The sequence below is a fragment of the Olea europaea genome, chromosome 9 (assembly GCF_002742605.1).
Source record: "Olea europaea var. sylvestris chromosome 9, O_europaea_v1, whole genome shotgun sequence".
In the NCBI taxonomy this organism is placed as follows: domain Eukaryota; kingdom Viridiplantae; phylum Streptophyta; class Magnoliopsida; order Lamiales; family Oleaceae; genus Olea; species Olea europaea.
Window position 1 is genome coordinate 8,804,717 of NC_036245.1, and position 26,141 is coordinate 8,830,857.

Genomic DNA, 26,141 nt, shown 5'->3' on the forward strand with positions numbered 1-26,141 from the left:
ATGTCGTCTATAAGGAAACATATTCACGAGGATTATATCAAGCGTGCACAAGCTTATCACCAAAAGAAGCAGGCTTTATGGGTAACTTTTGAATTCGAATTCAGTCTTCAAAATCTCTTTTTAGCTTCTATTCATTTTAAGTCACTATTTGCCTGCAGAAACTTAAGCTAAAAGCGGCATTGAGGAACCCAGATGAATTTTATTTAAAGAGGATCAAAATAAAAAATAAAAAAATTGGTATATTCTACAAGCCAAAGTGAGAACAAATTCTCTAAGCACTATTTCCTTATCTATTTCTAAAATTCTCGTTTCCATTTAATTGGACCTCACTTGTTGTATACAAATGCAGGAGCCGAGCAAATAAGTTTCCAAAAGATGATCTGAAATATATTTTGCTAAAAAAGGTTTGATTTATTTAGATTTCTATTTACTTTAAAGTATTGTATTCAGTGGCGGACGCAAGCTTTTTGAGTTAGTGGGGGCACGATCAAATTTACAAAAAAAAGTTGCAAAAATTATAAAAGCATATGATAAATATGTAGAAAACAAGCAAACCATATTTTAATCGAATATCTAGGCAACAATTTATTTTATTGTCTAGAGTGAAATATATGACGGAAAGCTATGTTAATTCAAGTCATTGACAATTTCAAACCAATGATTAACTAAATGAATTGTAATATCATTAACATGTAATATTTCCTCAATGTTTTCCATTTGCAAATTTTTTCTGTATTTTCTTAACCTACAAAGCACATAATTAGGATGTTCCTAGAACCAATATTTAGAATTAGGATGGTCCAGAACAATGAATGCACAATTTAAAATATTAGGTTCAGAATTTTGATGTATAATTGAGCAAATCTCACTTCAAAATCTAAGATAAATTAGAGAAATCCCAACAATTACATTTGAAAGAAAGAACCTTAAAACTAAACTGAATTGCAACATCAAAAGTGGGGTCAAAATCAATTAAAAGCAAACCATAAGAGACACATACCATGATACTGGCATTTTCTAAGCAGAGTCTCCAATAGCTTCAAACAAGTTGGGTCATCATCAACAGCAAGAACATGCAGACCCACTAGAAATTTGTCATAATTTCCGTTTTCAACTCTAATTTCCTCCGCAGTCATCTTTAGAACCCACAGATCAAAACACCCAAAACAGGGATCAGAGAGTCAAAAGTTGGAGTGTTTCACTCCGTAAGTCACTTTGTGGAATTCTTGGCAAAAATCCAATTGGCAAAAAGTAATTTTTAATACACAGAATCAAGAATTGATACAGTTTGGGAAGTGGGGCGGTTTCTTGGTTTCAGTTTGGTAATGCCAATGGAAGAGAGTTTCCATTGGAATCTGGACGGTTTGAATTGGAATTTGTAAGGACTCTTTGAACACATCATTTTCGACTCTAGAGGAGGAGGAAAAAAAAACCATTTTCAGCTAGTGGGTCACGTGACCCGCCTGGACCCACTGTGGGTCCGTCAGTGATTGTATTTATGTCCCCGTTCTAGTTATTGTTTTAAATGAACTCATGATCATGTGATGGATGCTCTCATAGTATACAAAATTATTAGCTTGTCATGGCTTACACTTCGTCTTTCCATCCAAAAGTAAAAGAAAACTTGTAAACCTAGAAACTCTCATACTTGAGAAGATTCATTTTACTAAAAAATAATTAGTGTTGTGATACAGGAAATTAAAGAAATAGATGCCGATATTGAAGCTAGGAAGAGCAAAGTAAATGAGTCATGAAAATTATTGGAGAATCATTTACAGGTAACTTTCCAACCCCATATTTGCTTAGATGGAACTTGAACCTTACAATTTATACCTGTTTGAGCCCCATTATAATCTAAGAATGCATTTTTGAATTGTAGATTGATAAAAAAATGTATAGTAGATGAGCGTCTAATAAATTTTAAGTAATATTATTATTTTGTGTTGATTTTATTCTTCTTCGTCAATGTTAATTTTAAAATATTTTTACATGATTGTAAACATTCATTTTTATAAACTTATATAATTTTATTCGAATCTCAATAAATTGTGAATCATGATATGAAGCATTTAGGTTATTGATGACCACAAACATATGCATATGTATGTCGGCAGCTTCAAATATAATGTCTCCTTCCTAGTTTTTGATATCTTGTTTAGTAATGTTATTTAGAATAGTTTATGTGGCAAAGGATCATTGATACATTATCTGATGATATTGGAATGTGTTTTCATACTTTGAACAATGTAGGAGTGACCTAATGTTACATAATTGGTACTAAGCATCAAATTTGTCAAATAACATTATTTTGTCAGAGTAATGATGCAATCTTTGTGTTTATATAAAATATTGGATGTTCGTATTCATCCTATAAATTCATGAATTTAAAAATTAAATAAAAAGCGAAACCAAAAAAGTAAGCAATGATCTCATTAATATTTGATGTGAATTCAACGTGATTCTCTTTAAATTCCTTTAACAATCATGCTATCAATTTCCAATTAGAGTTTGTTTGATTGTTAATATTTTTCATGAAAATATTTTTTTCACCCAAATTCCTACTTTTAGGCTGTTTGATTACCATTTTTTCATGGAAAATATTTTCCTACTTTTAGTCACCTGACCTCATTTTCCTCAAAATCAAGGAAAATACTTTTTTTTTTATAGAAAAAACAGGATTTTATTTTTCAGGAAATTAACTCTCTCTTTATGTCTATCATCTATCCATTCTCTCTCACTTACCTACCAATAAATACAAGTATAATATTTTTTGGGTTTGATTGACAATTTAATTAACAATTTTCATACAAATAAGTTCTAAACAATTAAATTACCTATAAATTTTTTTTCCATGCTTGCAATCAAACGTGCCCTTAATGTTAACTCCTTTAACAATCATGCTATCGATTTGCCGTTAATGTTGACCATCTTCATAATAGTTACAGACACTTTTCGAAATTGTTCCTAATATAAAATAATAATTTCACTTTAATATTTGTGATTAAAATAAGATTATTCCCTTGTTTGGTTCAGATTTTAATTCGACTAAAAATCAAATAATCAATATTAATCACATTTTCTATGGGTCCCACAACTTTTCAACCATACATTTCAAAAATATTTATCAAAATCTAATTTTAATCCCCACAAAAAAATAAATAAAACATTAAAAATAAGGGAGCTATTATTTTAATCCACAATTCTTATATACCTATCACATTTTAAATATATCCCTATCAAAATTTAAAAAAGTTAATTTCAATATACCCTCAATATACCCTCTTTATATCCACATGCACACCGTAGAAAACGTTAATACCTTTAGAAGTTGTTTGGTGGGATTAAAATTAAAGTTTTTTAGTAAATTGTGATAGATATTTTTAAAATGTGTGATTAAAAAGTTGTAGGATCCATGAAAAATATGGTTAATATTAATTGTTTGAGCTTGACTTAAATTAAAATCTAAACCAAACAGGCTTTTAATTTTTAACATTTTCACTAGGGGTGTAAGCGGTCTGGTTTTACCGATTTTTGACAAATTTTCAAACCAAACCGTTTAAAACGGTTTGAAAAAAATCCAAACCTAAACCAAACCATTTTGAACGGTTTGAAAAAAACTCAAACCTAAACCTAACGGTTTGGTCCGGTTTTAAACCGCCGGTTTCGCCATATAATTTTTTGCCCGTGTACTTTTATATCATTAATTCATTGAATTTAATATATATTTATATCTCACTAGTAATAAATCTAAAACAAATTAAGCCCTTGTTTGAACCAAATTTTTGGGACAAAAAAATGAAATTTTGGACCGTTATTCCACAAGTCCAGCTGTCTTTGTTGACCTGCTATTTTATGTGTGAGACCCAGCCTCCTCTCCAATAGTCAATTTTCTCATTATGATGATATGAAAAATATGGCTCAAATAGAAGCTAAATATATCTACTATAAATTTAAATATTAACTAAATCAAAGTGAAATCACAATAAACTAAAACATAGTTTTTTTTTTCATTTTTGTTCACCCTTTTTAGGCTAATGACAATTAAATAACGTTACAATACAAGTTTACTAAACTAGATATAATGCTCAAAAAATATAATGATACTGATTAAACAAAGAAAATAACCAACCACAATAATAAAGCAATTGTTTATAATATCTAAACATAACAATTACACAAGTTTACGTTTGTATGATGTTACGAAACACATTTAATTTCAAATTCTTACCTTAGTTTGCTCCAAAAAATTATTGATCTGAAACTTTATTTGTAGCAAATATTATCACCGAAGGTCTAAGATCTCTTTGTCTCCGATTTGGTATAATGAACTTCAATTCAACTTTGAAGAGTGTGAAAAATCTAAAAAAGAAGTGTATGGTGCTGGTGACTCAAAACTGTGTTGGGTGTCGACTGGAGTTCATCTAAATTTTGAAGAGGAAAAAAGCTTTTGATAGATTATGTTAGTCTTGAAATTATTATTATTATTATTATTATTATTATTATTATTATATATATATATATATATATATATATATATTAGGATTATTGGATGATGATAATAATAATATATCTGTATTATAAAATTAGGAATTGACAAAAATACTCACAAATGACAAAACTATTGAATTTTACATATTTGGATGAATTTTCAAAAAAATTCATTTTTTTCATTTTTATATTTTTTTTGCCGGTCCGATTTGGTTTTAAACCGCAATTAAAATTCTCAAATCTAAACCAAACCATTTTGACCGGTTTGGTTTGGGTCAAAACCATTTCGTTGACCGGGTCCACGTGGCACCAAACCGATGGTTTCTAAAATGCGGTTTCAGTTTGGTTTTTCGATTTTGCGATTTTTGCTTACAGCCCTAATTTTCACCCTTATTTTCACCTTTCATTGGGCTAAAGGACATTTTCATCAATTTTCCCAATTAATAGATGTGAAATGACTAATATATCATTCTATTTAAATAAAATAAAAAGAAAAAGAAAGAACTAATTGCAATCATCATCTCAAATTTCTTAAAAAGTGCAAAAGAGTCCTAAATAAATTAGTAAAAGGATAATTAGCACATACTATCTCTACCTTTGACTATTATTGCAAATGAGTATCTACCTTTCACTATTATTGCAAAAAATATCTCTACATTTTATTTTTTGACATTTACACCCTTAACTACGCTTTTGATTTTGCAAACCATTGTTTCTATCATTTTCTTCCAATTTCTCAATAAAAATTGTGAAATGATGAATATACTCTCATATTTAAATAAAAAAGAAAAGAAGAGAATTAATTGCAGCTATAGTCCCAAATTTTTTTAAAAAGTGCAAACGAATCTCAAATAAATTATTAAAAAATTATAAATTAAGATATTTTAAAAAAAAGTGCAGACAAGTTTCAAATAAATTATTAAAAAGTTAGAAATAAAAAATTAGCTTTCTTTATTTCTCTTTTTTTTTTTTTAATTTAATATAGGAGGGTATTCTTCATTTCACAACTTTTATTGAGTAATTGGATGAAAATGTATAGAAATGATGGTTTGCACAATTAAAGGTGTAATTAAGGGTAAAAATGAAAAAAAAAAAAATGAAACGAATGGTCTTTTCACAATAATAGTGAAAGATATGGACATTATATATTCAATATCCTTTTAATAATTTATTTGAGACTTGTTTACATCTATTAAAAAAATTTGGGACCATGGTTGCAATTAATTTTTCATTTTCTTTTTGTTTTATTTAAGTAGAAGAGTATATTTGTCATTTTACAGCTTTTAATTGAGAAAATTGATGAAAATGACATTTTACACAATGAAATGTGGAAATAAAGGTGAAAATGCCAAAAAATAAATGACAGGGACATTTTCCATAATAGTAGTAAAAGGCAAGAACATTATGTGCTAGTTACCCTTTTGAAATCTTTAAATTCCATCGTCACCAAAATCAATAATAGTATCACAAGGCTATGTGATTCAATTGCAATAATCCAAAAAATTGAGCAACAAACTTATACTTAGTCGATGACAGCCTCCTTCTAGGCCAGGAATTCAGAAAGCCAATCAACTGCAGATTTTTGTTTCCCTCAACTGCATTCTCAATTTGCAATCCATATAGTGGAGGAGCCAAAGTTATGCGAAAATCAAATAACAATGTTTAAAGCAGACACAAATAGAAACTGGCGTAATTACAACTGACATAAAGGGAAACCATGTCATAATACAAAACGAAACCACAAACATGGTTTTGCAGTTTGTTTCACTTTTATTTACACCACGTGATTTAACCTTTCTATTTTATTTTCTGATGAGAACGTTTTGGTTCATTATTCATGAGGATAAATATTATAAACATATCAATTTCTAACTAACGTAAGACTTTGGTTCCACGTGACTTTGGTTCCAGTTTTGGTTAAAGATTGGACCATGTGACGAAACATTTCATATTTCGCGAAGAAATTATCTTTAACGTTTGAGTTAAAAGCATGTAATGCTGAAATATATTAGATCATTTATAGTTTTAACGTAAAGTTCAAAAGAGTATCAATGGTTCAAAAGCATTTAATTAGGATAAATATGATATTAGACGAATTTAGAATAATTAATTTTATTCGATTTTATTATTGTCTATTTAAATTTACATAAGATTAAAAATGTAATATAGAAAATGAAATTTAAAAGTAGATAGATATATAAGAAGAACTATTATATTGTCATCATAATTGTTATTTGATACACCACATTTTAATTGCAGTTAAACTCATCAATCTTTGCTCATTGTAGCAATTATTTCCTTAATTTTTCTTCATCAAATTCTTATCTTTAATCTTTTATTACTTAGGATGTCTTGTCTTTGATGATGATTTATATCAAAAAATTTTATTTTCGTGTTTAGAAATGAGGGAGAAGGCCATTTTTTTTTTTTTTTGCACTTTTTGTTTATTTATTTTTGGGTTAATTTCACAAATGGTCACTGAACTTAACAGAAAATCTCAAAACGGTCATTAAAGTTTAAAACTTGCAGCAACGGTCATTGAACTTACGAGCACTTTCACTAACAATCACTAATGGACCAAAACACGTGAATTGGATCCTTGAGGACCTCAAGTGTAAATTTCATATAATTTCATTTGCTCAAAATCTGCCCCTGAAATTTAAAAATCGAGCCAAATTCCTCCCACTTTCACCATATTTTGCCGGAGCCGAAATTTGTCAAATTCGACCACCGTACTGCCGGATAAACCACCTGATTTTTACACCACCAACACCTCCTCATCCCCATTCACAATCCTATACCAATAATCAAGCAAAACACATCAAAAATCACACGAAATTCAGGTTAAAAAAAACCATCCCCACCCACGGTTTTACCTCCAATTCAAGCCAATTTGAGACAAATTGGTGAAGACCCATATGTGCATCTTGTTTACCATGATGAGTAGAAGGTAATGGTGGTGGTGGGCAACCGTAAGTGTTGACGTCGGCACAGGAAATTGGGGAGGAGAGTTTGTTGTCACTGCCTTCGAATTGGTATGGGTTAGATTTTGATTTAAATTGTTTTGTGATGGTATGGGACCATGTACCTGTTCTTCTTGGGGAGTACTAACAGCCTATGATGGAGTTTTGGTATGGGTGATGGTGGATTGGCTAGAATTGGAGATAAAACCGTGCGTGTGTGTGATTTTTCGAACCTGATTTTCATCATGATTTTTGATATGTTTTGATTGATTGCTGGTATAGGATTGTGGAGGGGGATGAGGAGGTGTTGGTGGTGTAAAAGTCCATTGGTTTATTCCACACTAGGGTGGTCGATTTTAGCTTTAAATCCGTCAACGTCGGAGAAGAAAGCTGAAAAGGGAGGAAAAAATTGTCTAAAGGGTGATTTGGTCCGCAAGGTTTGATTTTCACGTGTTTTGATCTTTCAAGTTTGAATGAAAAGCATAATGGGCCTTCAATGACTGTTTCTGAAAGAAAATGTAACTTTAGTAACCGTTGCTGCAAATTTTAAACTTCAATGACCGTTTTGAGATTTTCGGTTAAGTTCAGTGACCGTTTGTAAAATTAACCCATTTATTTTTTAAAAATATGGTGATAAAATAAGTTGCTTTACACAATTCAACAGACTTTTGAATATAAAATTTTTATAAAATGCAAAATATTTATAACTAACGAAAGTTTGAAGATAAGAATGACATGAAAAATCACCAGAGAAATAAGTACCATGATAAGTAAAGATTAAGAACTTTAAGTATAGTTCAAATGTGGTGCAAGAAAATAAAATTTGTGGTGTGAATGTAACTACACATACAAGAATGATTGATGAATATGGCGCTTCTAAAAATGATCCCTTGCGTATTTGAAAACAAGAGAGAGAAGAAATACTTATATTAGTTTAGAAATCAAAAAGGGATAATTGCAGTTACGACTTCACACCTTTACAATTTTTACCTAAACCTTTTATTTTTGTTTCTGAGTTTTCAAGCCTTTCAAGTGTGTGTGTCTGGAGGACAAATGAATAAAATCCATCCATAAGTCCGTTGGTCAACCAAAGAAATTGACTTTGATCATATTTTATCGATGATGCAGTCCTTTTAGGATTCCAAGAAATAGGTGGCTTTTAGTCCCTATTTGTCATCCTTTAAAATTTAAATTGTTTGTTATATGATAATTCTTCACCACACATTCACACAATAAAATATTCTACACATAATCCAATAAAGTTTCCTTACTTTTTGACTACACACTCATCAAAAAATATTATTCAATAACTCATTATTCCCAAATAAATTCTATCAAATAGACCCTTAGAATAGTTTGTGGCAACAGGTCATTACTATATTGTCTAATGAAATTGAAATGTATTTTCATACTTTAAACAATGTAGCAGCAATCTAAGTATCAATTATGCTAAATAACATAACTTTGTCGGTGCTAATAATGCAAATTTTTAAATATATAAAATATAGGATGCATCGTACTCATCCTTTAAATTTCTTAATTTAAAAATTAAATAAAAGTAACAAAAATATTTAAGCAATGGTCTCATTAAACTGAAAAATAAAAAAAAAAAATAAAAAAAAAAACCCCCTCCTTTTTTTTTTGGGGGGGGGGGGGAGAGAGAGAGAGAGAGGCTTCTGTTAATCTAGAAATAAATAACGATTTACTACCTCAATTTACTAACAAATCAGAACCAAGTCAAATACCAATTGCTTGATGTTCCAATAATTTCAGTTCGAAATTCAAATTGAAGAAAAAAAATTCCATTTACAGTAAGGGTATATTTGATTACAATTATTTTCCATGGAAAAAAACAATTTTCCATCCAAATTTCTACTTGGAATGTTTGATTGCTATTTTTTTCCATGAAAAATATTTTTCAACTTTTGAAAATATGTCTAATTTTCCTTATTTTCAAGGAAAACATTTTCCTTGGGCGGAGGTGATTTTTATTTTCCTCAAAAGAAGGAAAACATTTTCTTGCCAATCAAACACACTCTAAGATTTAGAGCTCTATCTTGAAAAATCCATATTAGCAAGTGAACTCGTTGAAGTCCTTAGATGCTATATATTTATGAGAAATCATGATTTTTAGCAAAAATTGAGGGTTGGATCGAACATGTGTACGTCTTTTTTTTTTCGTATGAACCCAATTTAAATCGAGTAAAATTTGAAAATGTTACAACTGCTTCCCTATTCCATGTGGCTCCACCAACAAGCCAATTAGCTTACACAACGACTCTTTTTCTTTTTCTATATTCTCTTAAAAGATACAATAATGTTACAGGTACATAGTTTTTTCACAGAAATTTTACGAGATTTCACATGGTGCATACTGATTAGCGGGTGACAAAAAAATAAAAAAATAGTCTTCGAGTCATGTGATGTCACCACAACATCAGTAGGAATTCCATGAAAGAATCCCTGCACTTGGGGAATTTTCCATAGAGATAATATGTTTTTGCCTCGATGTTTACTCATTTTGTATCTTTATCCTAATCAATCGATTGGAATAATCATGTAGATCCTTTCAAACATGAATGGTTGTGAAGGAATTGTGTATTTTGAAAACACGTTTAAAGAGAATTAGACAGACAATTGTATGAATCATTTAGTAACAAAAGAAACTCATGTGGGCAAAGCAAATCAATGCGATGTCAAACTATTCATATAAAAACTTATTCAAGATGGGTTTAATTTTAATTATTGAAAATTTGATCTTCATCTTTTCATTTTTAATGAGTTAAACTTCAATCTTTAATGGCTATTTTGCGCCCTGGTCAAATTCATTCAAGACTTGTTACATACATAGTTTTAAAAATCGATTTATGTAATTCGAATTCTAGACTTTCGTTCTTACAACATATGTAACAAATAAAATATCCTTAAATAATAAATGAATAACCACAATATCCATTAACATCTATCCATCTACATCTACAATACATTAAAAGAAGGGATTGAGGAGAAACTTTTGATTATCAATTGTACCATTACATATTTAGCTTTAAGTCCAATATACCCTCATTTATTCTCATATATTTAATTTTCCATTTTGCCATTATATGTTATGCTTATGGTCAATAATACCCTTAAAATCAAATTTATTTCAACTAAATTCAATTATTATAAAAATTAAAATTATTTATCTTTTAAATTAAGTCAATTAATTTCCAGTAAATACTATTATTACTAATTATTAGTATATGATTAATAAAAAATTATATAAAAACAAAACAAAGATTATAAAAATACCACATATATAATTAACATGAAATGGCATAGACTATCAAATCAATTAATATTTAAAATATAAGATTAATAAAAACAATACAATTATATATACACTTAAATTTCTTTTTAAACCTAATATTACAGATTAAAAAAATAGTGCACTCCTAAAAGATTTCATTGAAAATGAAACATAAGAGTAAAGAAAAAAATCCGGTTAACTAATGTTTACTTAATAAGTATTAGATGAAAAGTCATTTTATGATAATCCATCAACTCTTTAATCACCATTAATTTATATTAAGTTGATAAAATATTATTAAAAAAATAAATCATTTTTAGAAAACCTGTGTGAATAGATGATAAACATTCGATTTCACATTTTACTTTTACATTTTTATATTTGCGGTGAACAATACCCTTAATACTCAATTTATAACTTTTAAATAAGATAATTAATAATTATTATGCTTTAAAAAATTAAGTCAATTAATTTCCACTAAATACAATTATTACTAATTATTAGTACACAATTAATAAAAATATTATTACATACAATTAAAAGAAATTACAAAAATACTATTTATATTTATAATTTACTTGAAATGACATATTTTATTAATTCGATTAACAAAGTTTAAGGATAAACAATGATTACTATTAGAATATACATTTCTGAATATGTATTATCTTATGGGCGACTATATCTCACCATTTTTTATTTTATTTTATTATTATTATTATTTTTTGTTTCAATGCAAACAACAAAAGTTTTGATAAAAGACTAAAATAAAAAATAAGAAGAAGAAAAATTGTAGGATGTTGACAAAAAATATTGTGTACAAAGAAACGTTATTCAAGTAAAAATATTACATTTCAATTAGATACATAATTTTATAAAAAGTGTTATTCATATATATATATATATTTTTAACAATTTTAATTTACCTTAAGTATTATTAATTACATCAATTACTTTCAAAAACATTATTGGTACTTAAAAATATTAGGCATATCATTCGTCCGATACATAAAATGTCCAATGCACGTACTTACTACTAGTAGTATTAAAACTCAATAATTTCTATTTAAATTTTGCTTTCAACATCCAGAATAATGAGACATTCTAGTGACAACTAATTTGAGTCATTTTAATTTATTTGTGATTCGATTAAGATTAGCATCCCCTAAATTTGATAATTTTGTATCTTATAGTAGGATTAAAGAAAGTGATCAAAATATAAAGAATTTAAAAAAAAAAAGATAAAATTTTGTTTATTTCAAGAAAATCAAATTTTATTTATTTATTTTATCTCTAGCCGAAATAATGCATGAGATGCCTATTGAACTATTTGTCAATCCTAATTCTCTTTCTCTACTGCTCCACTATGATATTTAAAAAATAATAATAATGAAAATTAAAAATTATCACTTTAAATATTTCAATATAATTTGTTGTTTACTTCTTTAGGCTTACAAAAATAATAAAACCAACCACTAAAAAAAGCATAAACATTATGTGAATGTCTGGTATTCACAATTTTTTGGGACAAATTCAAATAATTTTGTTTATAATAATTTGGTTTTTCCTCTTTTCTTCTTTCTTGTATGTATTTATTAAACTTCAATTTTCAATATTGAGTTTGAATGATTACCCTGGTTGCATTGTGAAGTGTAATACCATGGATTTTTTAATATTATTATCTGCCTATTCGCTGAAATTATCTTGAAGCGAATATTTACTCCATTTTAACGAGAAAGAACTACGTTGTTTACTATATATTAGACCAGATTTCTCAAATATTTATATAAACAATATATTCTTTTTTGGTACCCTTACCAACAATTCATTTCTAAGTATTGTTTATTTTAAGCTGAAATTTTGTTTCATCAATGTTGTATTTTTTTTTCTTTTTTTGTACAAATTTTAGAATCCTAACATATTGCATGTCACTCGTGAATCATCACATGGATCCTGGCTTTTTCAAATTAATTACATAATTTGAAAAGGATTTTAAAAAATGAGGAAGTTTGTTAAGGAGTCTCTCTCTCTCTCTCTCTCTCTCTCTCTCTCTCTCTCTCTCTCTCTCTCTCTCTGTGTGTGTATTTGTGCGAGAGAGATAATGGGAAGACTACGAGTTCATTGTCCCTATATTTCCACAAGAAATAGGGTTACTTATAGGTTGATTTTAAATATAACTATTTTGTTGACTCTTTAAAGTCGTTATTAAAAGAATTTTTTTATTCAAGGAGATTGTAACCTTTATCAATAAATTATAACCATAATTATAATTTCACTCAAGTGCTCATCATGTACTTCGATTTGTTCAATAGAGTAAATATATTTTATTTATTTTCAATTTAATAACTTCATTAGATTCTATCGTTTGGACATATAAAAATGAATAATGTGACCATCAATACATTTATTTCATTGAAATTGCACTTATTCCACATCAACGATCGACAATCATGTGTGCTGATCGTCACTTATTTATCTTATGACACTCAGTTTCGTTAGTTGAATTAGACAGAACAGAAGTAAAATTAAAGTATGATATATTCCTCACATGGGTATAAATGTAGGGACTTAATGATGAAAAATTTTAACAGGTTATTTGTTGTGAAGGAAGAAAAAAAAATCATCATCGACAAAAAAGCTTTGAATAGTTAGCTATCGAGGGAAAAGGGGGAAAAAGATTATGTTTATTGTGTAATAATAGATTTTTTATGTAAAAAAATATATTAATATTAAATTTTATTTATGTAATTTTACTTTAGATTATTTAAGTAGATAAGAAAAATATTTAACCCCTGTTTGGGTTTCATTTTAATTTTTATACATTTCTTTCTTTCTTTTTTTAATCACATTTCAATAAAATAATATTATAAGTAAGCTCAAAACATTTTTTTTTATGACCATACATTCGCCAAAACAATCACTTTTTAAAATATGTTTTTCCACTAAAACCTAATTTATTGAAGCCCAAACAAGGGTTTAAAATTATGGCGCAGCTAATAAAAATTGGATGGTAATGTAATTACCCACTTTAAAACAAGTTACTACATCCATTACACTATAGCAACCATTATGGAGGATGAAAGCAGCCACAAGAACAAGAGGAAAGAATTCTGGAGAAAAATTGGAATGAAAATGAGGTATGAGTTGTTGATCAATTTTGTATCGAACACTTGATTTCCATCGGGTAAATGTAGATGAATATATAAAATTGATTTTGAATTTGTTAGAATATGTATTTTAATCTCTGATTTCCAACACCGATTCAATTGGAGGAATATGTGGAGGATGAAAGCAGTAGCTACAACTACAAGAAAAGAAGCCTGGAGAAAATTCAGAATGGAAATGAGGTAAGAATTGTTCATCAATTTTGTATCGGACACTCGATTTTCATCAGGTAAAATGCAGAAGAATGTATAAAATTGATTTTGAATTTTTTAGAATATGTATTTTAATCTTTGATTTCCAACACAGATTCAACGGGAAGAATATGCGGAGGATGAAAGCAGCCGCTACAACTATGAGGAAAGAAGTCTGGATAAAATTCGGAATGGAAATGAAGTATGAGTTGCTCATCAATTTTGTATTGGGCACTCGATTTTAGTTGAGTAAAATGTAGAAGAATGTATAAAATTGATTTTCAATTTTTTTAGAATTTCTTTTTTAATATCTAATTACCAACATTGCTTCAATATGAGGAATATGTGGAGGACCAAAGTAATCACTACAACTACGAGGAAAAGATTTTGGAGAAAATTCAGAACGAAAAATGAGGTATGACTTGCTCATCAATTTTGTATCGAACACTCAATTTTCATCGGGCAAAATGTTGACGAATGTACAAAATTGATTTTGAACTTTTAGACTTTGTATTTAATCTCTAATTCCCAACATTGATTCAACATGAGGATTATGCAAAGGACGAAAGCAGCCGCTATAACTACGAGGAAAAGAGTCTGGAGAAATTTCGGAATGAAAATGAGGTATGAGCTTCTCATCAATTTTGTGTCGGACACTCGATTTTCGTCAAGTAAAACATAGAAGGATGTATAAAATTGACTTTGATTTTTTTTAGAATTTCTATTTTAATATCTCATTTCCAACACTGATTCAATAGGACGAATATGTGGAAGACAAAAGCAGTTGCTACAACTACGAGGAAATGAGTTTGGAGAAAATTTGGAATGGAAATGAGATATGAACTTCTCATCAATTTTGGATTGGACACTTGATTTTCGTAGGGTAAAATGTAGAAGAATGTATAAAATGATTTTGATTTTTTTAGAATTTCTATTTAAATCTCTGACTGCCAACACTGATTCAATATGAAGAATATGTGAAGGACAAAAGCAGCCGCTACAACTACGAGGAAAGGAGTCCGGAGAAATTTCGAAATGAAAATGAGGTATGAGCTTCTCATCAATTTTGTATCGGACACTCGATTTTCATCAGGTAAAATGTAGAAGAATATATAAAATTGATTTTAAATTTTTGAGAATTTTTATTTTAGTCTCTGATTCCCAACACTGATTCAATAGGAGGAATATGTGGAGGGCAAAAGCAATCGCTACAACTATAAGGAAAGAAGTCTAGAGAAAATTCAAAATGGAATTAGGTATGAATTGCTCATCAATTTTGGATCGGGCACTTGATTTTCGTCGGGTAAGTAGAAGAATATATATAATCGATTTTGAATTTGTAATAATATGTATTTTAATATCTGATTCCTAATACTGATTAAATAGGAGGAATATGTGGAGAACGAAAGCAGCCGCTAAACTACGAGGAAATGAGTCTAGAGAAAATTCGAAATGGAAATGAGGTATGAGTTGATCATCAATTTTGTATCAGATACTCGATTTCGATGAAGTAATATGTAGAAGAGCATATAAAATTGATTTTGAATTTTTTAGAATTTGTATTTAAATCTCTGATTCCCAACAAACAGCCGCTACAACTATAAGGAAAAATAGTCTGGAGAAAATTCTTAATGGAAATGAGATACGAGTTTCTAACCAATTTTCTATTGGACACTTGATCTTCGTAGGGTAAAATGTAGAAGAATGAACAAAATTAATTTATAATTTTTTGGAATTTGTAATTTAACCTCTAATTCACAACACTGATTAAATAGGATGAACATATGGAGGATGAAAGCAACCTCTACATTTACAAGGAAAGGAGTTTGGAGAAAATTCTTAATGTTAATGAGTAATGAGTTTCTCATCAATTTTGTATCGGACACTATATTTTTGTCAGGTAAAACGTAGACAAATGTATAAAATTGATTTTGAATTATTTTGAATTTGTATTTTGATCTCTGATTTCCAACACTAATTCAATAGAATGAATATATGGTGGATGAAAACAACCGCTACAAGTACGAGTAAAGGAATCTAGAGAAAATTAGGAATGAAAATGAGGTATGAGTTTCTCATAAATTTTGTATCAGACACTTTATTTTCATCGCGTAAAATGTAGAAGAATGTATAAAATTAATTTTGAATTTTTTTGGAATTTGTATTTTAATCTCTAATTATCATCACTGATTCAATAGGGGAAATATGTGGTGGACGAAAGTAGCCGCTACAACTTCGAGGAAAGGATTCTTGAGAAAATTTGGAATGAAAATGAGGTATAAGTTGCTCATCAATTTTGTATCGAACACTCGATTTTTGTCGTGTAAAATGTAGATGAATGTATAAAATTGATTTTGAATTTGTTAGAATATGTATTGTAATCTTTGATTCCAAATACTTATTTTATATGAGGAATATGTGGAGGACGAAAACAACCACTACAAGTATGAGGAAAAGAGCTTAGAGAAAATTCGGAATGAAAATAAGGTATGAGCCACTCATCAATTTTGTATTGGACACTTGATTGTCGTGGGGACAAAATATAGAAGAATGTATAAATTATTTTAATTTTTTTAAAATTTGTATTTTAATCTCTGATTCCCAATACTGATTCAATTTGAGGAATTTGTGGAGGACAATAGAGGCCGTGACTACGAGGAAATGAGATTGGAGAAAATTCTAAATGGAAATTACGTATGAGTTTCTCATCAATTTTGTATCGGACGCTCGATTTTCGTCAGGTAAAATGTTGACAAATGTATAAAATTGATTTTGAATTTTTAGAATTTGTATTTCAATCTCTGAATCCCAACATCGATTTAACAGGAGGAGTATGCAGAGAATGAAAGCAGTCGCTACAACTACAAGAAAAGGAATCTGGAGAAATTTCGGAATGAAAATGACGTATGAGCTTCTCATCAATTTTATGTGGAGGACAAAAGCAGTCGCTAAGACTATGAGGAAAGGATTCCAGAGAAAATTCGGAATGGAAATGAGGTATGAGTTGCTCATCAATTTTGGATCGGGCACTTGATTTCAATCAGTAAAATGTAGAAGAATGTATAAAATCGATTTTGAATCTGTAAGAATATGTATTTTAATATCTGATTCCCAAACTGATTAAATAGGAGGAATATGTGGAGAATGAAAGCAGCCGCTACAACGACGTGGAAATGAATCTAGAGAAAATTCGAAATGGAAATGAGGCATGAGTTGCTCATCAATTTTTTATTAGGCACTCGATTTCCATCAAGTAATATGTAGACGATCGTATAAAATTGATTTTAAATTTTTTAGAATTTGTATTTTAATCTCTTATTCCCAACAAGTAGCCACTACAATTACGAGGAAAGGAGTCTAGAGAAAATTCTTAATGGAAATGAGTATGAGTTTCTAATTAATTTTTTATCGGACACTCGATTTTCATATGGTAAAATGTAGAAGAAAGAACAAAATTGATTTATATTTTTTTAGAATTTGTATTTTAACCTCTGATTCACAATACTAATTCAATACGATGAACATATCGAGGATGAAAGCAGCCACTACAACTACGAGAAAAGGTGCCTTGAGAAAATTTGGAATGGAAATGAGGTATGAGTCGCTCATCAATTTTGTATCGGACACTCGATTTTCGTCCTATAAAAAGTAGACAAATGTATAAAATTGATTTTGAATTTTCTAGAATTTGTATTTTAATCTCTGATTATCAACACTAATTCAATATGAGGAGAACGAAAGAAGTTGTTACAACTACGAGGAAAGGAGTCTGGAGAAATTTTGAAATGAAAATGAGGTACGAGTTGCTCATCAATTTTGGATCGGCCAGTTGATTTTCGTCAGGTAAAGTGTAGAAGAATATATAAAATCAATTTTGAATTTTGTAAGAATATGTATTTTAATCTTTGATTCCCAACACTGATTCAATAGAAAGAATATGTAGAGGAAGAAAGCAACCGCTACAACTACGAGGAAAAGATTCTAGAGAAAATTCGGAGTGAAAATAAGGTATGAGTCATTCACCAATTTTGTATCGGAACTCAATTTTTTTCAGGTAAAATGTAGACAATGTATAAATTTGATTTTTAAATTTTTAAAAATTTGTATTTTAATCTTTGATTATCAACACCGATTCAATATGAGGAGTATATGGAGGACGAAAGCAGCCGCTACAACTACGGGAAAGGAATCTGGAGAAATTTCAGAATGAAAATGAGGTATGAGCTTCTCATCAATTTTGTATCGGACACTCAATTTTCGTCACATAAAATTTAGAACGAGGGTATAAAATTGGCTTTAAATTTTTTGGAATTTGTATTTTAATCACTGATTATCAACACTACTTCAATATGAGGAATAAGTGGAGAACGAAAGTATTCGCTACTACTTCGAGGAAAGGATTTTGGAGAAAATTTGCAATGGAAAAGAGGTATGAGTTGCTCATTGATTTTTATCGGACACTCAATTTTTGTGGGTAAAATGTAGATGGGTGTATAAAATTGATTTTGAATTTGTTAGAATATGTATTTTAATCTCTGATCCTCATCACCGATTTAATTGGAGAAATACGTGGTGGAAGAGAGCAGTCGCAACAATTACGAGGAAAGGAGACATGAATAAATTCATAATCAAAATGAGGTATGAATTGCTCATCAATTTTGGAACGGGCAGTCGATTTCCGTCGGGTAAAATGTAGAAGAATGTATGAAATCAATTTTGAATATGTAAGAATATGTATCTTAATATCTGATTCCCAACATTGATTCAATAGAAGGAATATGTAGAAGATGAAAGCAATCGCTACAACTATGAGAAAAGGATTCTGGAGAAAATTTGGAGTGGAAATAAGGTATGAGACGCTCATAAATTTTGTATCGGAACCCAATTTTTGTCAGGTAAAATGTAGACAAATGTATAAAATTGATTTTTGAATTTTTTTTCAAATTTGTATTTTAATCTCTGATTATCAACACGGATTCAATATAAGGAGTATATAGAGGATGAAACCAGCTGCTAAAACTATGAGGAAAGGATTCTGAAGAAAAATTCGAAGTGGAAATCAGGTATGAGTCGCTCATCAATTTTGTATCGGACATTCGATTTTCGTCCAACAAAATGTAGACAAATGTATAAATTTGATTTTGAATTTTTTAAAATTTGCATTTTAATCTCTGATTATCAATAGCGATTCAATATGAGAAGTATATGAAGGACGAAAGCATCCGCTACAACTACAAGGAAAGGAGTTTGGAGAAATTTCGGAATGAAAATGAGGTATGAGTTTCTCATCTATTTTGTATCGGACACTCGATTTTTGTCGGTAAAATGTAGATGAATGTATAAAATTGATTTTAAATTTGTTAGAATATGTATTTTAATCTCTGATTATCAATAGCGATTCAATATGAGAAGTATATGAAGGACGAAAGCATCCGCTACAACTACAAGGAAAGGAGTTTGGAGAAATTTCGGAATGAAAATGAGGTATGAGTTTCTCATCTATTTTGTATCGGACACTCGATTTTTGTCGGTAAAATGTAGATGAATGTATAAAATTGATTTTAAATTTGTTAGAATATGTATTTTAATCTCTGATTATCAATAGCGATTCAATATGAGAAGTATATGAAGGACGAAAGCATCCGCTACAACTACAAGGAAAGGAGTTTGGAGAAATTTCGGAATGAAAATGAGGTATGAGTTTCTCATCTATTTTGTATCGGACACTCGATTTTTGTCGGTAAAATGTAGATGAATGTATAAAATTGATTTTAAATTTGTTAGAATATGTATTTTAATCTCTGATTATCAATAGCGATTCAATATGAGAAGTATATGAAGGACGAAAGCATCCGCTACAACTACAAGGAAAGGAGTTTGGAGAAATTTCGGAATGAAAATGAGGTATGAGTTTCTCATCTATTTTGTATCGGACACTCGATTTTTGTCGGTAAAATGTAGATGAATGTATAAAATTGATTTTAAATTTGTTAGAATATGTATTTTAATCTCTGATTATCAATAGCGATTCAATATGAGAAGTATATGAAGGACGAAAGCATCCGCTACAACTACAAGGAAAGGAGTTTGGAGAAATTTCGGAATGAAAATGAGGTATGAGTTTCTCATCTATTTTGTATCGGACACTCGATTTTTGTCGGTAAAATGTAGATGAATGTATAAAATTGATTTTAAATTTGTTAGAATATGTATTTTAATCTCTGATTATCAATAGCGATTCAATATGAGAAGTATATGAAGGACGAAAGCATCCGCTACAACTACAAGGAAAGGAGTTTGGAGAAATTTCGGAATGAAAATGAGGTATGAGTTTCTCATCTATTTTGTATCGGACACTCGATTTTTGTCGGTAAAATGTAGATGAATGTATAAAATTGATTTTAAATTTGTTAGAATATGTATTTTAATCTCTGATTATCAATAGCGATTCAATATGAGAAGTATATGAAGGACGAAAGCATCCGCTACAACTACAAGGAAAGGAGTTTGGAGAAATTTCGGAATGAAAATGAGGTATGAGTTTCTCATCTATTTTGTATCGGACACTCGATTTTTGTCGGTAAAATGTAGATGAATGTATAAAATTGATTTTAAATTTGTTAGAATATGTATTTTAATCTCTGATTATCAATAGCGATTCAATATGAGAAGTATATGAAGGACGAAAGCATCCGCTACAACTACAAGGAAAGGAGTTTGGAGAAATTTCGGAATGAAAATGAGGTATGAGTTTCTCATCTATTTTGTATCGGACACTCGATTTTTGTCGGTAAAATGTAGATGAATGTATAAAATTGATTTTAAATTTGTTAGAATATGTATTTTAATCTCTGATTATCAATAGCGATTCAATATGAGAAGTATATGAAGGACGAAAGCATCCGCTACAACTACAAGGAAAGGAGTTTGGAGAAATTTCGGAATGAAAATGAGGTATGAGTTTCTCATCTATTTTGTATCGGACACTCGATTTTTGTCGGTAAAATGTAGATGAATGTATAAAATTGATTTTAAATTTGTTAGAATATGTATTTTAATCTCTGATTATCAATAGCGATTCAATATGAGAAGTATATGAAGGACGAAAGCATCCGCTACAACTACAAGGAAAGGAGTTTGGAGAAATTTCGGAATGAAAATGAGGTATGAGTTTCTCATCTATTTTGTATCGGACACTCGATTTTTGTCGGTAAAATGTAGATGAATGTATAAAATTGATTTTAAATTTGTTAGAATATGTATTTTAATCTCTGATTATCAATAGCGATTCAATATGAGAAGTATATGAAGGACGAAAGCATCCGCTACAACTACAAGGAAAGGAGTTTGGAGAAATTTCGGAATGAAAATGAGGTATGAGTTTCTCATCTATTTTGTATCGGACACTCGATTTTTGTCGGTAAAATGTAGATGAATGTATAAAATTGATTTTAAATTTGTTAGAATATGTATTTTAATCTCTGATTATCAATAGCGATTCAATATGAGAAGTATATGAAGGACGAAAGCATCCGCTACAACTACAAGGAAAGGAGTTTGGAGAAATTTCGGAATGAAAATGAGGTATGAGTTTCTCATCTATTTTGTATCGGACACTCGATTTTTGTCGGTAAAATGTAGATGAATGTATAAAATTGATTTTAAATTTGTTAGAATATGTATTTTAATCTCTGATTATCAATAGCGATTCAATATGAGAAGTATATGAAGGACGAAAGCATCCGCTACAACTACAAGGAAAGGAGTTTGGAGAAATTTCGGAATGAAAATGAGGTATGAGTTTCTCATCTATTTTGTATCGGACACTCGATTTTTGTCGGTAAAATGTAGATGAATGTATAAAATTGATTTTAAATTTGTTAGAATATGTATTTTAATCTCTGATTATCAATAGCGATTCAATATGAGAAGTATATGAAGGACGAAAGCATCCGCTACAACTACAAGGAAAGGAGTTTGGAGAAATTTCGGAATGAAAATGAGGTATGAGTTTCTCATCTATTTTGTATCGGACACTCGATTTTTGTCGGTAAAATGTAGATGAATGTATAAAATTGATTTTAAATTTGTTAGAATATGTATTTTAATCTCTGATTATCAATAGCGATTCAATATGAGAAGTATATGAAGGACGAAAGCATCCGCTACAACTACAAGGAAAGGAGTTTGGAGAAATTTCGGAATGAAAATGAGGTATGAGTTTCTCATCTATTTTGTATCGGACACTCGATTTTTGTCGGTAAAATGTAGATGAATGTATAAAATTGATTTTAAATTTGTTAGAATATGTATTTTAATCTCTGATTATCAATAGCGATTCAATATGAGAAGTATATGAAGGACGAAAGCATCCGCTACAACTACAAGGAAAGGAGTTTGGAGAAATTTCGGAATGAAAATGAGGTATGAGTTTCTCATCTATTTTGTATCGGACACTCGATTTTTGTCGGTAAAATGTAGATGAATGTATAAAATTGATTTTAAATTTGTTAGAATATGTATTTTAATCTCTGATTATCAATAGCGATTCAATATGAGAAGTATATGAAGGACGAAAGCATCCGCTACAACTACAAGGAAAGGAGTTTGGAGAAATTTCGGAATGAAAATGAGGTATGAGTTTCTCATCTATTTTGTATCGGACACTCGATTTTTGTCGGTAAAATGTAGATGAATGTATAAAATTGATTTTAAATTTGTTAGAATATGTATTTTAATCTCTGATTATCAATAGCGATTCAATATGAGAAGTATATGAAGGACGAAAGCATCCGCTACAACTACAAGGAAAGGAGTTTGGAGAAATTTCGGAATGAAAATGAGGTATGAGTTTCTCATCTATTTTGTATCGGACACTCGATTTTTGTCGGTAAAATGTAGATGAATGTATAAAATTGATTTTAAATTTGTTAGAATATGTATTTTAATCTCTGATTATCAATAGCGATTCAATATGAGAAGTATATGAAGGACGAAAGCATCCGCTACAACTACAAGGAAAGGAGTTTGGAGAAATTTCGGAATGAAAATGAGGTATGAGTTTCTCATCTATTTTGTATCGGACACTCGATTTTTGTCGGTAAAATGTAGATGAATGTATAAAATTGATTTTAAATTTGTTAGAATATGTATTTTAATCTCTGATTATCAATAGCGATTCAATATGAGAAGTATATGAAGGACGAAAGCATCCGCTACAACTACAAGGAAAGGAGTTTGGAGAAATTTCGGAATGAAAATGAGGTATGAGTTTCTCATCTATTTTGTATCGGACACTCGATTTTTGTCGGTAAAATGTAGATGAATGTATAAAATTGATTTTAAATTTGTTAGAATATGTATTTTAATCTGTGATTGTCAACACTGATTTAATTGGAGGAATACGCGGAGGACGAAAGCAGCTGCAACAACTACGAGGAAATGAGACATGAGTAAATTCATAATCAAAATGAGGTATGAGTTGCTCATAAATTTTGTATCGAAACTCAATTTTTGTTAGGTAAATGTAGACAAATATAAAAAATTGATATTTGAAGTTTTGGAAATTTGTATTTTAATGCTTGATTATCAACACTGATTCAATATAAGGAGTACATAGAGGAGGAATGCAACGGCTACAACTACGAGGAAAGGATTCTGGAGAAAATTCGAAAAGGAAATGAGGTAAGAGTCGCTCATCAAGTTTGTATCGGACACTCGATTTTCGTCCAGTAAAATGTAGACAAAGGAATAAATTTGATTTTGATTTTTTTAAAATTTGCATTTTAATCTCTGATTATCGATACCGATTCAAATGAGTAGTATGTGGAGGACGAAAGAAGCTGCTACAACTACAAGGAAAGGAGTTTGGAGAAATTTTGGACTGAAAATGAGGTATGAGTTTCTCATCTATTTTGTATCGGACACTCGATTTTTGTCGGTAAAATGTAGACGGATTTATAAAATTGATTTTAAATTTGTTAGAATATGTATTTTAATATATGATTCTCAACACTGATTTAATTGGAGGAATACGCGGAGGACGAAAGCAGCTGTAACAACTACGAGGAAATGAGACATGAGTAAATTCACAATCAAAATGAGGTTTGAGTTGCTCATCAATTTTGGATCGGGCACTTGATTTCTGTCGGGTAAAATGCAGACGAATATATAAAATCAATTTTGAATTTGTAAAAATATGTATTTTAATCTCTAATTCCCGACACTAATTCAACTGAAGGAATATGTAGAGGATGAAAGCAACCGCTACAACTATGAGGAAAGGATTCTGGAGAAAACTTAGAGTGGAAATGAGGTATGAGTTGCCCATAAATTTTGTATCGAAACTCAATTTTTGTTTGGTAAAATGTAGGCAAATGTAAAAAATTGATTTTTGAAATTTTGGAAATTTGTATTTTAATCTCTGATAATCAACACTGATTTAATATAAGGAGTACATAGAGGAGGAATGCAACCGCTACAACTACGAGGAAAGGATTCTGGATAAAATTCGGAATGAAAATGAGGTAAGTGTCACTCATCAATTTAGTATCGGACACTCGATTTTCGACGAGTAAAATGCAAACAAAGATATAAATTTGATTTTGAATTTTTTAAAATTTGCATTTTAATCTCTGATTATCGACACCGATTCAATATGAGGAGTACATGGACGATGAAAGCAGCCGCTACAACTACAAGGAAAGGAGTTTGGAGAAATTTCGGAATGAAAATGTGGTATGAGTTTCTCATCTATTTTGTATCGGACACTAGATTTTTGTCGGTAAAATGTAGACGAATGTATAATATTGATTTTAAATTTGTTAGAATATGTATTTTAATATAAGATTCTCAACACTGATTTAATTGGAGGAATACGCGGAGGACGAAAGCAGCTGCAACAACTACGAGGAAATGAGAAATGAGTAAATTCACAATCAGAATGAGGTATGAGTTGCTCATCAATTTTGGATCGGGCACTTGATTCCTGTCGGTAAAATGTAGACGAATATATCAAAATAATTTTGAATTTGTAAGAATATGTATTTTAATCTCTGATTCCCGACACTAATTCAATTGAAGGAATATGTAGAGGATGAAAGCAACCGCTAAACTATGTGGAAAGGATTCTGGAGAAAATTTGGAGTGGAAATGAGGTGTTAGTAGCTCATAAATTTTGTATCGAAACTCAATTTTTGTTAGGTAAATGTAGACAAATATAAAAAATTGATATTTGAAGTTTTGGAAATTTGTATTTTAATGCTTGATTATCAACACTGATTCAATATAAGGAGTACATAGAGGAGGAATGCAACCGCTACAACTACGAGGAAAGGATTCTGGAGAAAATTCGAAAAGGAAATGAGGTAAGAGTCGCTCATCAAGTTTGTATCGGACACTCGATTTTCGTCCAGTAAAATGTAGACAAAGGAATAAATTTGATTTTGATTTTTTTAAAATTTGCATTTTAATCTCTGATTATCGACACCGATTCAATATGAGGAGTACATGGACGATGAAAGCAGCCGCTACAACTACAAGGAAAGGAGTTTGGAGAAATTTTGGACTGAAAATGAGGTATGAGTTTCTCATCTATTTTGTATCGGACACTCGATTTTTGTCGGTAAAATGTAGACGGATTTATAAAATTGATTTTAAATTTGTTAGAATATGTATTTTAATATAAGATTCTCAACACTGATTTAATTGGAGGAATACGCGGAGGACGAAAGCAGCTGCAACAACTACGAGGAAATGAGAAATGAGTAAATTCACAATCAGAATGAGGTATGAGTTGCTCATCAATTTTGGATCGGGCACTTGATTTCTGTCGGGTAAAATGCAGACGAATATATAAAATCAATTTTGAATTTGTAAAAATATGTATTTTAATCTCTAATTCCCGACACTAATTCAACTGAAGGAATATGTAGAGGATGAAAGCAACCGCTACAACTATGAGGAAAGGATTCTGGAGAAAACTTAGAGTGGAAATGAGGTATGAGTTGCCCATAAATTTTGTATCGAAACTCAATTTTTGTT

General features: G+C 29.8%; 1 protein-coding gene across 1 annotated transcript in view; it reads left to right on the forward strand.

The window, feature by feature from the left end:
* Nucleotides 1-26,141, forward strand: part of LOC111399902 (putative zinc carboxypeptidase PFA0170c) — a 30,274-nt gene continuing 4,133 nt past the window's right edge. Inside the window, exons 1-39 of the mRNA XM_023027387.1 lie at nucleotides 1-81; nucleotides 14,016-14,090; nucleotides 14,215-14,301; nucleotides 14,649-14,723; nucleotides 15,083-15,145; nucleotides 15,279-15,384; nucleotides 15,486-15,562; nucleotides 16,298-16,375; nucleotides 16,512-16,586; nucleotides 16,722-16,793; nucleotides 16,926-17,003; nucleotides 17,228-17,305; nucleotides 18,030-18,107; nucleotides 18,871-18,948; nucleotides 19,302-19,373; nucleotides 19,512-19,583; nucleotides 19,722-19,793; nucleotides 19,932-20,003; nucleotides 20,142-20,213; nucleotides 20,352-20,423; nucleotides 20,562-20,633; nucleotides 20,772-20,843; nucleotides 20,982-21,053; nucleotides 21,192-21,263; nucleotides 21,402-21,473; nucleotides 21,612-21,683; nucleotides 21,822-21,893; nucleotides 22,032-22,103; nucleotides 22,242-22,313; nucleotides 22,452-22,523; nucleotides 22,662-22,733; nucleotides 22,872-22,943; nucleotides 23,082-23,153; nucleotides 23,292-23,363; nucleotides 23,709-23,783; nucleotides 23,922-23,993; nucleotides 24,551-24,625; nucleotides 25,391-25,465; nucleotides 25,602-25,676. Of these exons, the coding sequence (XP_022883155.1) occupies nucleotides 1-81; nucleotides 14,016-14,090; nucleotides 14,215-14,301; nucleotides 14,649-14,723; nucleotides 15,083-15,145; nucleotides 15,279-15,384; nucleotides 15,486-15,562; nucleotides 16,298-16,375; nucleotides 16,512-16,586; nucleotides 16,722-16,793; nucleotides 16,926-17,003; nucleotides 17,228-17,305; nucleotides 18,030-18,107; nucleotides 18,871-18,948; nucleotides 19,302-19,373; nucleotides 19,512-19,583; nucleotides 19,722-19,793; nucleotides 19,932-20,003; nucleotides 20,142-20,213; nucleotides 20,352-20,423; nucleotides 20,562-20,633; nucleotides 20,772-20,843; nucleotides 20,982-21,053; nucleotides 21,192-21,263; nucleotides 21,402-21,473; nucleotides 21,612-21,683; nucleotides 21,822-21,893; nucleotides 22,032-22,103; nucleotides 22,242-22,313; nucleotides 22,452-22,523; nucleotides 22,662-22,733; nucleotides 22,872-22,943; nucleotides 23,082-23,153; nucleotides 23,292-23,363; nucleotides 23,709-23,783; nucleotides 23,922-23,993; nucleotides 24,551-24,625; nucleotides 25,391-25,465; nucleotides 25,602-25,676 (2,913 nt within the window). The remainder of the gene's footprint in view (nucleotides 82-14,015; nucleotides 14,091-14,214; nucleotides 14,302-14,648; nucleotides 14,724-15,082; nucleotides 15,146-15,278; nucleotides 15,385-15,485; nucleotides 15,563-16,297; nucleotides 16,376-16,511; nucleotides 16,587-16,721; nucleotides 16,794-16,925; nucleotides 17,004-17,227; nucleotides 17,306-18,029; nucleotides 18,108-18,870; nucleotides 18,949-19,301; nucleotides 19,374-19,511; nucleotides 19,584-19,721; nucleotides 19,794-19,931; nucleotides 20,004-20,141; nucleotides 20,214-20,351; nucleotides 20,424-20,561; nucleotides 20,634-20,771; nucleotides 20,844-20,981; nucleotides 21,054-21,191; nucleotides 21,264-21,401; nucleotides 21,474-21,611; nucleotides 21,684-21,821; nucleotides 21,894-22,031; nucleotides 22,104-22,241; nucleotides 22,314-22,451; nucleotides 22,524-22,661; nucleotides 22,734-22,871; nucleotides 22,944-23,081; nucleotides 23,154-23,291; nucleotides 23,364-23,708; nucleotides 23,784-23,921; nucleotides 23,994-24,550; nucleotides 24,626-25,390; nucleotides 25,466-25,601; nucleotides 25,677-26,141) is intronic.